Source organism: Lithobates pipiens, unplaced genomic scaffold (genome assembly GCF_037356315.1).
Source record: "Lithobates pipiens isolate NorthernLeopardFrog02 unplaced genomic scaffold, aLitPip1_a1.2 Scaffold_30, whole genome shotgun sequence".
Lineage (NCBI taxonomy): Eukaryota > Metazoa > Chordata > Amphibia > Anura > Ranidae > Lithobates > Lithobates pipiens.
In genome coordinates this window covers 36,518,997-36,533,783 of record NW_027507791.1, presented here as the reverse complement: position 1 = coordinate 36,533,783, position 14,787 = coordinate 36,518,997, and the positions used below count along the sequence as shown (strand labels likewise).

General features: G+C 45.6%; 2 protein-coding genes across 3 annotated transcripts in view; one reads left to right on the top strand and one right to left on the bottom strand.

The window, feature by feature from the left end:
- The window catches only part of LOC143942631 (NACHT, LRR and PYD domains-containing protein 12-like), a 1,996,551-nt gene that overhangs the window by 513,522 nt on the left and 1,468,242 nt on the right, over positions 1-14,787 (top strand). The window lies entirely within an intron of this gene.
- The window catches only part of LOC143942634 (NACHT, LRR and PYD domains-containing protein 3-like), a 111,144-nt gene that overhangs the window by 87,014 nt on the left and 9,343 nt on the right, over positions 1-14,787 (bottom strand). For both annotated transcript variants that reach the window (XM_077463999.1, XM_077463998.1), the window contains exon 2: positions 7,838-7,959. In XM_077463999.1, the coding sequence (XP_077320125.1) occupies positions 7,838-7,874 (37 nt within the window). In that variant the 5' untranslated portion in view covers positions 7,875-7,959. The remainder of the gene's footprint in view (positions 1-7,837; positions 7,960-14,787) is intronic.

Genomic DNA, 14,787 nt, shown 5'->3' with positions numbered 1-14,787 from the left:
TGTCTACGACTCTGCACATGTCTCATCCTCTGGTCCATCCGTGCTCATCAGTTACCGACCCGTTCTGTTCCACATTCCTGCCTCTGCCTGCTGCATCTGTTCCTGTACTGACTGTTTGGTTTGACCCGGCTTGCCTGACTCTTCTGCGTGCCTGCCCCTGAGTGACCCACCTGTTCCTGTTGGTCTCCTGCTGTGTACTGGTTCCTGTCCGCTGCCACTGGGGCCTGCTTGTCCAGCTACAGTTCCTGAAGTCAGCCTGATCCATCCACCAGCTGTTGATCCTGCCAGGCACTCGTGCTACCTTTGACTTCCGTGGCTCCTGTCACCATCATCAGGGGCCGTGAGTCGGGGACGCAAGAGAGGTCTCCTTCTGCATTCCGGGCTCACCACTAGGTACGTGACAGTAGATGTCAAAATTCTAGCCAAAGTCCTGGCCAATCCTCTGAACAAAGTGGTTGCAAAATTGGTTAAGAGCGACCAGGGGGGCGTCATACCCGGCCACTCAATCAGAATGAATATTCGTAGACTATTCCACAATATGACCTACCCTCATGACTGTCTGTCAACCAGTGTTGTGCTATCACTGGGCATCTGCAAGGCTTTCAACAGTGTGGAGTGGTCTTATTTGTGTTGGGATCTACAACTGTATAGCCCCTGACCTATAGCATGGATGCGTCTCCTCTATAAAACAATCCACTAGCCCGCATATGAATCAATGCCCATGTTACCAAACCATTCCCAATCACCAGAGGCACCAGACAGGGATGCCCTTTGTCAACCCTCTTGCTTGCTCTGATTATGGAGCCCCTGACTGTACAGATCTGTAGCTCTCCATCAATTAAAGGCCTCCCCATAAATGATATAGAGGAGAGGATATCCCTCTATGCAGATGATACCTTAGTTTACCTAGCAGACCCCAAGACTCCCTTCACCAACCTTTTAGCTGAAATTAACACATTTGGTGACTTTTCTGGATTCCAAGTGAATTGGGACAAATCAATCCTTTTTCCCCTAGACCAAGCTACAATAACAGTGATTCGTTCGCACTCTAAGCTACAAGTTGCCACCTCCTTCAGATCCCTAGGAGTCTCAATTAAATTACCAATATCCCTCTATGTAACCAATAACCTATGCCCCTTACTGCTCCAATTACAAACCAAACAGTGGAAGGATCTGCCCCTAGACCTCATGGGAAGAGCCAATATTCTCAAGATGATTTACTCGCCTAAATTACTGTATGTCATGGCAAATTCCGCTTGTAAAATTCCCAAATCCATTTTTTAAAGTATTGACTTTTATTTGTACTGCTTTCCTCTGGAATGATCGCCAACCCCTAGAGTTGCACTATAGACACTACACCTCCCATCCCACATGGCCGGCCTGGCCCTCTCCAACTTCTACCTTTACTATCTAGCATCCCAGCTAGTTAACATCCACGATTGGCTTCATCCCAACCCTTACAATGCCTGTACCACTACTGAAGAAGCTATAGTCTTCTCCTTTGAAACTCTTCATAACATTGTGTACAGAGGATGCACACCACCTGAACAAGGTATGACCATTATACGTACCTCCCTCTCCCTATTCCAAACTGTAGTAGTGGAGCTTTCCACTGACTCCTGGAGGGCTTCTCCCAATAGTCCACTGTGGTTTAACCCTACTCTTAAAGAGGAAGTAAACCCTGATGAGTTTACTTCCTCTTTCATTCCCTGCAAAGGTAAAACATAATGGACTACTTTGCATCGCATAGTAGTCCATTATGTGTCACTTACCTGACACAGGAGCCAGCGATGTCACCGCTGTCCCCTGTAGTCCGGTGCATCCATCTTCTCGGTGGGTCTCGCTGCTCCGCCGCTGTCATTCGGCGAAGCCGCGATGACGTCACTCCCGTGCATTCGCACGGAAGCTGCCACGCGCGGCTTATCACCGTTGACGGGTGCTGCACCTGTGCGCCGCTGTCTACGGTGCATGCGCCGTAGACAGCGGTGCCTGTCTTTCGCCAAATATCTCCTAAACCGTGTAGGTTTAGGAGATATTTCTTGGACCTACAGGTAAGCCTTAATCTAGGCTTACCTGTAGGTCAAAGTGTGTTGTGAGGGTTTACAACCACTTTAAGGAACTATGCTGCATGCCTGACCCCAAAAGATGAACGTCCAGCGGAATCAAATACCTATGCCAAATATATTCCCCCCAAGGTTTCAAATCCTTCTCTCAGATGCGCTTAGATTTTGACTTACCACATACTTATCCATTTTACTATTACCAACTCAGACCCACAATACGAACACATTTTGGTTCCCTGGACAGCCCTCTTAAACACCAGACATGGAAAAACTCCTTAGGTCCCTGGACCAGACAAAACTCATCTCCACCTACTACTTGGCCCTCGTCACAAACATCAACCTTAGATTTAAGGCAGCACAAAAGAAATGGGACTCCCTAGATGCCCCTATTACAGAAGACGACTGAATTCTGTGACACATTCAAGACCTCTGTTATTTCCTCCAGGGACAGGGTGATCCAAATTAAAATATTTCATCACTCACACCTCACTCCAGCTAGGATGCATAAAATGGGACTATCATCCTCTGCTGAATGCTTCCGGGGATGTAGACAGATTGCTTTTCTCCACTGCTTTTGGACCATAGTACAAGATTTCTGGGTAAACATAGGCTCCTTCATCTCCTCTGCACTGGGTCCCCCAAGTATACTCAACCCCAAGAATTGTCTCTTGGGCATCTTTGGCGACCTCACCATCCCCTCCCAGGCCAAGAGACTACTCTGCATCCTTTATTTCTATGCAAAGAAGTCCCTTCTACTGACGTGGAAGGGTTCAGAGACCCCAACTCAAAATCTTTGGTTAAAACTGGTTAATGAGTCCCTGCCTCTATACAAGCTTACCTTTGATATCCGAAAGAGGAAAAAAAAAATACACAAAATCTGGGGCAGATGGTGTCAGAAACCATGAAAACAGAACGAGACAGAAGTATACTTAAATCACACTTGTTTAATAATAAAAGTAAATAGAACAAACGTAGCCCAAACATAGCCAAAGTTCTGTAACCAGAAATGGATAGTTAGCCAAGCCAGAAAGTCAGGGATCAGTGCAGTGGAACAGCAAGCAGGGTCTGGAACCAGAAGGGATGTCCACCAAGCAAGTCTATAAACAGGAACGCAGGAGATAGTTTCTGTAATGTTGACCAAGGCAAAGGCAGAGATCCTCTGGGCTGAACCGTAGGCAGGACTGACAAGCAGGATATCATCAACAGGTGAGTAGCTGTGGAGAGATAGGAGCTGGCAGTTAGCCAACAGCTGAGCGTCCTGAGCCCAGCCCTGACAGATGGCTAGCTAGCCCCCTGACCCTCTCCCCCATAATGGAAGATTCTGAATTTGAATACAGACCTGTGTCTGGAAAGCTGTCTGCCCTGAGGGAGACTGCAGCCCATTTAAGAGGGATTCTTTGCCCAGGGACTGGGAAAGGCTGACCAGCTTTGAGAGTCGGGGAGACTAAGGAAGCCAGTGAGTCCAGGTAGCTGGAAAGAATCGATAACGCTGTGGGGAGCAAACAGAGGAACTGTTGATAAGAGAGAGCCAGGTGGCTCGGTATGTTTTTCATTTATGAGTGCCGAATGAAGTTAAACCCCTGCGTGGGATTCTTGGATGGACTTTTGTTTTGTGTGCCTATCTGATGTGGACTCACTGCACAAAAATGCATCTATCCACTTGAGCTAAACACCCCAATATCACAGTATGTATGTCTGTCTGTTAAGAAAGTGCAATAAAAAAATATCTTTAAAAAAAATAAATAAATCTTTATTTGGATTTTAACCAATTCAGCCCCGGAAGAATTTAGCCCCTTCCTGACCAGAGCGCTTATTGCGATTCGGCACTGCGTTGCTTTAACTGACAATTGCGCGGTCATGCGACGTGGCTCCCAAACAAAATTGATGTCCTTTTTTTTCCCACAAATAGAGCTTTCTTTTGGTGGTATTTGATCCCATCTACGTTTTTTTTTTGTGCTATAAACAAAAAAATAGCTCCAATTTTGAAAAAAAGCTATATTTTTTACTTTTTGCTATAATAAATATCCCCAAAAAAAATGTATATTTTTTTTTCCCTCAGTTTAGGCCGATATGTATTCTTCTACATATTATTGATAAAAAAAAAAAAAAAAATCGCAATATGTGTTTATTGATTGGTTTGCGCAAAAGTTATAGCATCTACAAAATAGGGGATAGTTTTATTACATTTTTATAATTTTTTTTTTATTAGTAATGGTGGCGATCTGCGATTTTTATTGTGACTGCGACATTATGGGGACACGTCGGACACTTTTGGTGCTATTTTGGGACCATTCACATTTATACAGCGACTAGTGCAATTAAAAATGCATTTATTACTGTGTAAATGTGACTGGCAGTGAAGGGGTGCTGCAGGGGTTAAGTGTGTCCTAGGGAGTGATTCTAACTGTAGGTTGGATGGGCTAGCAGTGACACATCACTGATCACCATTCTCGATTACAGGGAGCTGTGATCAGTGGTAGTGTCACTAGGCAGAACGGGGGAAATGCTTACATTAGCATTTCCATGTTCTTCCCCTCCGTGAGACGATTGCGGGTATCCCCTCAGACATCGAGTCCGCGGGGCCCATGGTCGGACTCACAGAGCTCGCGGTGGAGCACGCGCCTTCTATGCAAGTCTCGCGAGATCAAGTATATTAATGGGATTTTGCGCAGCGGAGCCAACCAGCCACAGTAAAACTGAGGCGGCTGGTCCGGCAGCAGTTAAAGAAATACAGGAAACAAAGAATGAGACAATACATTCTCAAAATATAGTATGTGTACATATTAGGTAGTTCAAAAAACAAGCGAATATAATCTTAAAGAAATACAAGTAGTCAAGCTATTGTTTTGCATATATACAATGGTTTTTAGAGGTAACAAACTGGAAGGAAACAACACTAAAGCCTGGTACACACGATCAGATTGTTGGCCAACAAAACGTCAGACTTTTGTCCGAAGGGCGTGTGCCAGGAACTTGTCTTGCATACAAACGGTACACAATTGTCTGCCAACAAACACGAATTTAGTGACATACTACAAGGATTTTCAGCTCTTGAGCGCCACCCTTTGGGCACCTTCTGCTAATGTCATGTTTGGTGAGCATTAATTCCGAGCATGCGTGTTTGTACTTTCAACTTTTGAGTGACGGACTTGTGTACAGACGATAGGAAAATCTGACAACAGACCATTGTCTGCTGAAAATTGACTAGCCTGCCATCCAGGGGTGTAACTATAGGGGGTGCAGCAGTCGCGACCGCAACCATGCCCTGTGATGCAGGGGGCTCATGCAGCCCCCTCTACATATGGCCGGCAACAGCATAGGCAGCTAGGGGTACCAGTGCACCATGCATACGGGTGGCTGGAGGTAGAGGGTGACTAGCAGAGCTCCATGCTCGACTATCGCACTGGCTGCTCTTTAGTTGAGCTTTCCCCGGATGAATTGTGTCCTCAGCCGGCTCCTTAGAGTACCCCTCTCCTGCTCCATGCATTGTCACTCAGTCCGATGTCTGTTCTCCCCAGCCAGAGTCCCGCCCCCCCCCCCCAAGTCCGGCCCACACTGCACTGCATACTTCTCACGGGTAAACAAACTTTAAGCACACAGATGCAGTGCAGCCCTATGGGAGCCGGCTCCCTGGAGGACACTGTAGGCTTGTTTGCCAGCCCCCCTTCTCCCCCATCATACACAGATGATGAAAGGTCTTTCTGGGAGATATGCTGATCGCCCGTCCAGCACACTGGATGGAGCCCAGGCCAACATGGATGAGTGGGCGGCCTACAGCTTGGTCATGGTGAGTGAGAGGACCCCATCCCCCACACACCATTACATACCCCCTCCATCTCCCCCTGGGGACAGGGATCCCTTCTCACCTGGGGGCAGTAACTTCATCTGCCCTGGAGAAAAGGACCTCATCTCTTCTGGTGATGGGGACCCCATCCTGCCTAGGGACAGTCCCCCAATGGGGCACCTAAAAAAAAAAAATAAAAAAAAAAACTACTGATACCAGTGGTGGAAATACAGGGCTCACAAAGGTCATACCTGTGACCACGCCCTGGAGTTCCACCGCCAGACTCGGAGGGAAGGGCCCTGGCTGGGGTTCAGGGGGGCCCTTCATGGTTTCTTGCATCGGGGCCCTGAAGGCTCTAGTTACGCCACTGCTCCCATCCAACATTTGTTGGCGTACAATTGTCTGATGGAGCATACTAACGGTCGGATTTTAGGCCAACAGTCTGTCATCACCCAATTCCCTGCCGAAAATCCGATCATGTGCACTAGGCTTAAGTCTATGATTGTAACCCGTAGGCAGGGATGAGCCCGATGTTTGAGTCGAATGTAACTCAATGTGCCCCTGAGGGGCCTGGTATGGATTTTGGGGGGCCCCTACGCCATTTTTTTTTACATTTTGGTGTGGGGTTCCCCTTAATATTTATACCAGACCCAAGGGGCCTGGTAATGGACTGGGGGGGAATCCAGGCGGTTTTTGTTCAATGATTTTTATCTATATTGCGGGGACTCAACAATACATTACAGCCGCATGCTGTTTTAAATTACATTTTTTCCTTTAAAAACACAAATTCGCACAAATTTTTTGCCTGTTCGCAAGTTCTGGTACGAACCGAACCAGGGGTTTTACATTGTTGGACTATGCTGCTACTGCAAGCAAGTTTGACATGTGGTGCTGTCTGTCAAACTCTGCAGGCTCCAAGCTGTCCATTGAGCTCAGTGCCTCAGACAAGAAGTGAGGAGAGGCTCTGTGAGTTCTTCCTCTCAGTCTGCTGCAAACAGAGTGTGCCAGCTTGTATTTAAACTGGCCGCTTTGTATGCAGCTTCTGACAGGCTGCGCAAGGAGCCCAGTATCTCCAGGACCATAGGTGATAGGAGCCCCAATTTTGTCCAGTAGTGGGGTAGACCTTCAGCTACATACCCCATAAATGTGGGCTCTATGTGACCCCTGGTTGCCGAGCCACGACCCTTGAAGTCAATTTTTTTATTTTTTTAAATGGGCCTATCTTAAGGTAAGGGGCCTGGAGCTGCAGCTCCAATAGTCCCTATGTTAATCCGGCCCTGCAGCCCACCCCTGTGTATTCTTTATCTTCTGAATGGAGAGAAAGATACGTTGTATAAAAAGATACATTGTAAAACAAACAAATTTGTAAAAAAATAACATTTAAAAACAAACAAAAATAAATGCATCAAGGTCTGATCTAGGCCAGTGTCAGGGTTGGCGTTAGGGTCAATGTAAGAGTCAAAGATCAAGGTCAGGGTCAAAAGGTAAGTCAGTATATTTTTGTATAGGATTTTTTTAAAGCTTTTTTTTTAATTATCAGTTTCAGTTAGTGTCAGTGTGTTTTTTTGAACATAAAATAGAATGCACACTATTGTTTCTGGGTCCTACTATCACTGTGATCCTCAGGAGCAGGATCATTTATTTTGGTGTTTTTTTTTTTATTTCTTTTTTTCAAAATTTTGTGTGCTTTTGGTGGCAAGTTATGGAAATAACAAGAAATATAGATTATTGGTTACCATTTACCACCTAATGAAAGTCCAATTTGTCCTGAGAAAAAACACAGTATAATCCACCTGGATACACAGAGAAGTTGTGATGATATGTACGGATTTATTAATACATGTCAAAGTTGCAAGGAACTTTTTACTTTACCCTCAGTCACTAAGGGGTTAACGGATGTTTGACTATGAAGACTTTAAATGATTTATTATATATTTTTTTTCTCTATAAAAGATAATAGAAATAAAAGATAATGATTTGGTATGCTTACCAGGTATTTCCTGCAGGTTGGAATATTTCCTTTTCATGTTTTATTTGCAATCAGATCACTAGAGGAGAAATCAGTTCTCTTTGTACACCGAGACACATGACAGTCTTTCCTTTGGTATTAGTCTGTAATATTAAAAAAGAGATCAATACATGTGTATGGAATAATCAATCAAAAAAAAAAGCCATGCAGTGTAATCTACATAAACACTGTGTACAACAACACATGGTGTGTGACTATGGGAAACAATGCCATTCATTGCAGTGGCACCCGAGACCCTAACATGTACACAGGCAAAATAAAGTGCTCCATCTTTAATGCAAGTTATAAAGAACACAAAAACTGATCTGGAGAAAAAGCCTGCGCTTTATTTAAGGGCCCACTGAAAATCTGCACACATGTGAATAGACTCTAAATCAATAAAGCCTGTCGGATGTTACAATTTCATTCTTAATCCCTCTTATCACTCAGGCGGCGTACACACGGGCGGACTGTCTGCCGAAACTAAGTTCGTCAGACAGTCCGCTCAAACTTTTGAATGAACGAACTTGCCCACACACGGCACTTTTTGAGCGGACTAAGTTCGTCGTACTAAGTCCGCGCAACTTTTGAAATGAACGGACTCGCCCACACACGAGGACAGTCCGCTCATTTCGAGCGCGTGTCAAGGTAGGCGGGGCCCGCGACGGAGACGTCGCGGGCTCCGCCGCCTGGAATGGACTTAAAGGGGAACCCAAACGCCGAAAAAAAAATCGGCGTGTGGGTCCCCCCAAAGTCCACAACAGACCCTTGTCTGAGCACGCTACCCGGCCGGCCAGGAAAGGGGGGCGAGCGAGCGCGCCCCCCCTCCTGAGCCGTACCAGGCCGCGTGCCCTCAACATGGGGGGTGCCTTGGGGAAGGGGGGGGGCCGCGCGGCCCCCCCACCCCAAAGCACCTTGTCCCCATGTTGATGAGGACAAGGGCCTCTTCCCGACAACCCTGGCCGTTGGTTGTCGGGGTCTGCGGGCGGGGGGCTTATCGGAATCCGGGAGCCCCCTTTAATAAGGGGGCCCCCGGATACCGGCCCCCCACCCTATGTGAATGAGTATGGGGTACAATGTACCCCTACCCATTCACCTGTAAAATAAAAGTACCCAAAAAAAAAACACAACACACAAGATAAAATATTTTATTGCACAGCTCCGGGGGTCTTCCGTCTTCGGGGGTCTTCTCGCCGGACTCCTCCGCTACCTTCTTGTAGCTCTTTTGCTAGCGGAGGAGTCCGGCTTTCTTCCTCCCCGCCGCCGGCCTCTTCTCCCGACTTCGGGGGTCTTGTCCCCCTCTTCGGTTCTTCTGCCGGGCCACCGCGCCTTCTTATAGCTCTTTTAGAGGCGGTGGCCCGGTCTTCTGTCGCCGCCTTCCGTTCTTCTGCCGGGCCACCGCGCCTTCTTATAGCTCTTTTAGAGGCGGTGGCCCGGTCTTCTGTCGCCGCTGTCGCCGTCATCGCCGCCGCCTTCCGTTCTTCTTCTTCTTCTCCAGGAGATGTTGACACGACGCTCTCTCCGGCCGGAATGCCAGAGCCGCACTGCGCGGCCACTTATATAGTGACAATGGGGCGGTGTCACATGGTATATGTCACATGGGTTGGTCACATGGGTTGATGTCACATGGGGACTATGACATCGTAAGGGGGCGGGGTCACCATGTGACCAACCCATGTGACATATACCATGTGACACCGCCCCATTGTCACTATATAAGTGGCCGCGCAGCGCGGCTCTGGCATTCCGGCCGGAGAGAGCGTCGTGTCAACATCTCCTGGAGAAGAAGAAGAAGAAGAACGGAAGGCGGCGGCGACGACGACGGCGACAGCGGCGACAGAAGACCGGGCCACCGCCTCTAAAAGAGCTATAAGAAGGCGCGGTGGCCCGGCAGAAGAACGGAAGGCGGCGTCAGAAGACCGGGCCACCGCCTCTATAAGAGCTATAAGAAGGCGCGGTGGCCCGGCAGAAGAACCGAAGAGGGGGACAAGACCCCCGAAGTCGGGAGAAGAGGCCGGCGGCGGGGAGGAAGAATGCCGGACTCCTCCGCTAGCAAAAGAGCTACAAGAAGATAGCGGAGGAGTCCGGCGAGAAGACCCCCGAAGACGGAAGACCCCCGGAGCTGTGCAATAAAATATTTTATCTCGTGTGTTGTGTTTTTTTTTGGGTACTTTTATTTTACAGGTGAATGGGTAGGGGTACATTGTACCCCATACTCATTCACATAGGGTGGGGGGCCGGTATCCGGGGGCCCCCTTATTAAAGGGGGCTCCCGGATTCCGATAAGCCCCCCGCCCGCAGACCCCGACAACCAACGGCCAGGGTTGTCGGGAAGAGGCCCTTGTCCTCATCAACATGGGGACAAGGTGCTTTGGGGTGGTGGGGGGGCCGCGCGGCCCCCCTCCCCCAAGGCACCCCCCATGTTGAGGGCACGCGGCCTGGTACGGCTCAGGAGGGGGGGCGCGCTCGCTCGCCCCCCTTTCCTGGCCGGCCGGGTAGCGTGCTCGGACAAGGGTCTGTTGTGGACTTTGGGGGGACCCCCACGCCGATTTTTTTTGGCGTTGGGGTTCCCCTTTAAGTCCATACCAGGCGGCGGGGCCCGCGACGTCTCCTTCGCGGGCCCCGCCTACCTGGAGACGCGCTCGAAATGAGCAGACTTTTCTCCGGGCGGGAACAGTCCGCTCATTTCGAAAGTACAGCGGACTGGCACACACACGGGCGGACTGTCCGCTGAAACCAAGTTTCAGCGAACAGTTTTACGGAAATTCCGTAAGGCCGCGTACACACGCGGGGACTGTTTGCTCAACTTTGTCCGCTGAACAGTGTTTCAGCGGACAGTCCGCCCCTGTGTGGGCTTTCAATGGACAGTTTCAGCGAACAGTCTGCTGAACAAGGTTTTTCGGAATTTCCGAAAAACTGTCCGCTGAAACCTTGTTTCAGCGAACAGTCCCCTCGTGTGTAGGCTTGTTCGTCAAACAAAGTTCCGTGCATGCTCAGAAAGAATTTATACGCCGAAGGTTGCATTGCAGTGTATAGGATGTCGTTTTCTAGTCCCGTCGTACGTGCCGTTCACGTCATCGCGCACGGTTTCAGCAAACTGTTCGTTCATCGTGTGTGGGCAAGTCCGTTCATTCTAAGTTTGAGCGGACTGTTCGCTGAAACTGTTTGACGGACAAAGTTGAGCGAACAGTCCCCGCGTGTGTACGCGGCCTAAGACTTTGTTCGTCAAACAGTCCGCTGAAACTGTGCGCTGAAGCCCACACACGAGCGGACTGTCCGCTGAAACACTGTTCAGTGGACAAAGTTGGGCGAACAGTCCGCCCGTGTGTACGCGGCCTTAGTCCCCTTTCACACCTGTGCATCTTGTCATTCAATTTGACAGTTCCAAATCACATGACGAGATGCAGAATATTTGTGCCTATGGAAGCGGTCAAATCAGTGCAACTCTGACTTGCACCCTGTAGAAAATGATTCTTGCACTATTTTTAGTGATTTCAAGTTGACTTGCATTGACATCTGTGCATGAAATCATGTCAGGAAGCCGCAGATGAAATCGTACTGTCCTGCAGCTTTGAAATTGTGCTGCAGTAGTGCAATTTCAAAAAATTTATTAAAACGGTGTTGCGCTCCTGGCGTGAAACTAAATTAAATAAACGATAAAAAATTCTCAAAAATTCCTAGCGTGAAGCTAATTAAATATTAATAAAAAAATTCTCAAAATTCATGTGGTAAAAACCTAAAAAGCAAAAATCACTAAATAATCAAATATATAAAGAAATCCAAAAAAAAGAAGGGCATATATATATATACAGCTAGTGGTGACAACGATAAATATCGCAGAGATGCAGGATAAATGTGAATAATAATATTCAATCATATAAAGTGCAATAGTGAATAAATGAATTAAACTTAAAAAAATATATATATATTATATATATATATATATATATATATATATATATATATATATATATATATATACACATACATACATACATATAAATATCATAGTGTGTATCCCAATATAAAGTGCAATAGTGTCACTCAGGTGAGGAAAATATCAATCAATGCATAAAAAGTCCTCCAAACAATACTAGAAAGACATCATTGGTATGTGCCAAAAACAAGTGTCCAGTGCATATCATCCAGGTGTTTGCCAACCGGTGAATGTGCTAAACAATTACCTTACAGCTGTAAGGTCAAACAGCATAAACACCGACTCCTGGGGTGGAAGGGGAGAGAAGGGAGAGAGGTCCAATATCGCACAGCTCCTCCTATCCTGGCACTTAGTATCCGTGGTGGCTTTAAGGGAATGCTCAAAAGACAAAGAAGGAGCCGGCCATGGTGCAGTATTTTATAATAAAAGCGATTTTTTATTTTTAAAAAAACACACAGGCTACTCGCAAATTGCCAAAAGAATTTGCACATGAAAACAGTGACGAGCGGTCCACTCGTGCGTGTACGTCACTTCCGGTGTCCATCTGCTATCCTACGCGTCACGTCACTGTCACGTGACTTCGACTGGGATCAGCTGAGGGCATAGGAAGTGTCTTAATATAGGACAGCGGAATCTGCTCGCCGCCCAACTTAATGGTTAACAACGTAATTAGGTGCAAATAAGAAAAAGTAATTTAAAAATCTAAAACCTTTATTATAACTACTTTCAAACCGCGAAAAATGAATTAAAATGGGTAAATGGATTTAATAAACAGAATGTTATATCTATGAAAGATGCTCATACCATGAATAGCCTAATAGCAGCCATTTTCCCGAAGACTAGAATAGCTATACAGCGGGTAATTACGGCATGCTTAATCAGGTAGAGCGCTATATGTAACTATATAAACCCTTGATTAAGAAATATTGACCAGAACTATATCAGGATAAATAATGTTAACTTGCTTTGTGAAATAATATATCTATATATCTATATATATATATATATATATATATATATATATATATATATATATATATATATATCTACGACAATTTCGAAATGGTGGCCATTTTGTCATAGCCTAAGTGGATAAATACTGGTAAATTGGTGTCAGCAAGGAATGTCCGGTCTCCACAAGCATCAGACAAAAAAAATAAAATAAAATAAAAAAATTAAAATTTTTAATTTTCTTATATACATGTATACTTTGAAAGGGTAGATTTTTAAATTATGTTTTCAATTTATATGAAATATAAATATATATTTTTTGTCCTGTCTAATGCTTGTCGTGAGTTTATGTGCATTTGTTGTATGAATGTGCATATCATTGCAATGCATTATAACAGACAGGTCTTAACAGGCTTATCATATACATTAACAATTAGCTATTTTCCCTCCCCCGGTGTCATGTGACTCATTAGTGTTACAAGGTCTCAGGTGTGAATGGGGAAGCAGGTGTGTTAACCACTTACCCACTGGGCACTTAAACCCCCTTCCTTTTAGCTTTCGGTGCTCTCACACTTTGAATGACAATTACTCAGTCATGTAACACTGTACCCAAATTAATTTTTTGCCCTTTTTTTCTCACAAATAGAGCTTTCTTTTGGTGGTATTTGACCACCTCTGGGGTTTTTGGGTTTTTTTTGCGCTATAAATGAAAAAAGACCAAAAATGTTGAAAAAAAATGCATTTTTCTTTGTTTCTGTGATAAACTTTTGCAAATTATACATTTTTCTTCATACATTTTGGCCACAATTTATACTGCTACAAATCTTTGCTAAAAATAACCCAAATTGGTGGATATTATTTGGTCTTTGTGAAAGTTAGAGAGTCTACAAGCTGTGGTGCGAATCATAAAAAAATGATCACATCTTATGTACTGGTGGCCGATCTCATTTCTTGTGACCCGAACAAGCCAGGAAAGTACAAATACCCCCAAATGACCCCTTTTTGGAAAGTAGACATTCCAAGGTATTTAGTAAGAGGCATGGTGAGGTTTTGATGTTGTCATTTTTCCCACAATTCTTTGCACAATTAAGATTTTTTTTTCCCACAAAATTGTCATTGTAATAGGTTATTTCTCTCACATGGCATGTGTATAGCACAAATGACACCCCAAAATAAATTCTGCTACTCCTCCTGAGTATTATGATACCACATGTGTGGGACTTTTTCACAGCCTGGCCACATAGAGAGGCCCAACATGCAGGGAGCGCCATCGGGTGTTCTAGGAGCATAAATTACACATCTAACTTGTTGACTACTTATTACACTTTTGAAGGCCCTGGAGCACCAGGACAATGACACGTGACTGACGTGGCACTGATGACAGATGACACTGATGACACATGACACTGATGTGGCACTGATGACAGATGGCACTGATATCTGGCAGTGGGGACAGGTGGCACCGACATTTAGTGTAGCACTTTATTTTCATATTTTTTTTTTTTTACTCACAGCTGCTGCAGCCGTTCATCTCTCCCTCCTCACACGCTGTCTCTGTGTGAGGAGGAAGAGCCGGTGATGGGAGATGATCTCATATGTTTACATATGAGATCATCTTTCATTGGACACGCCGATCACGCTGTAAATGGCTGCTGTGATTTGCCATTTACAGTGATCTGTGACTGGCTGTGTCCAAGGGTATTGAAGGGGTTAATAGAGAGTCCATTCTCTTATCCATTGCTTCAGATAAGACCCCCATATCCTCAAAAGCTAAATCTGTGTGCCGGGAAACTTGTAAGAAGGCTGCATCTAGCTTTGGGGTTTTGTTCCATACTGATGATTTGTCACCTGCAAATGGAAACCGTCTCTTTAAGGCCTTAGAAAAACACATTTCAGGCTTTAAACATAAAGATATAAAAATTTTATTTTTTGTGAAGAATCACCAACACAATTGTGAAGTGGAACGAAATCTATTGGATTTTTGAAACTTTTTTAACGAATAAAAAAATGAAAAGTGGGGCGTGCAAAATTATTCGGTCCCCTT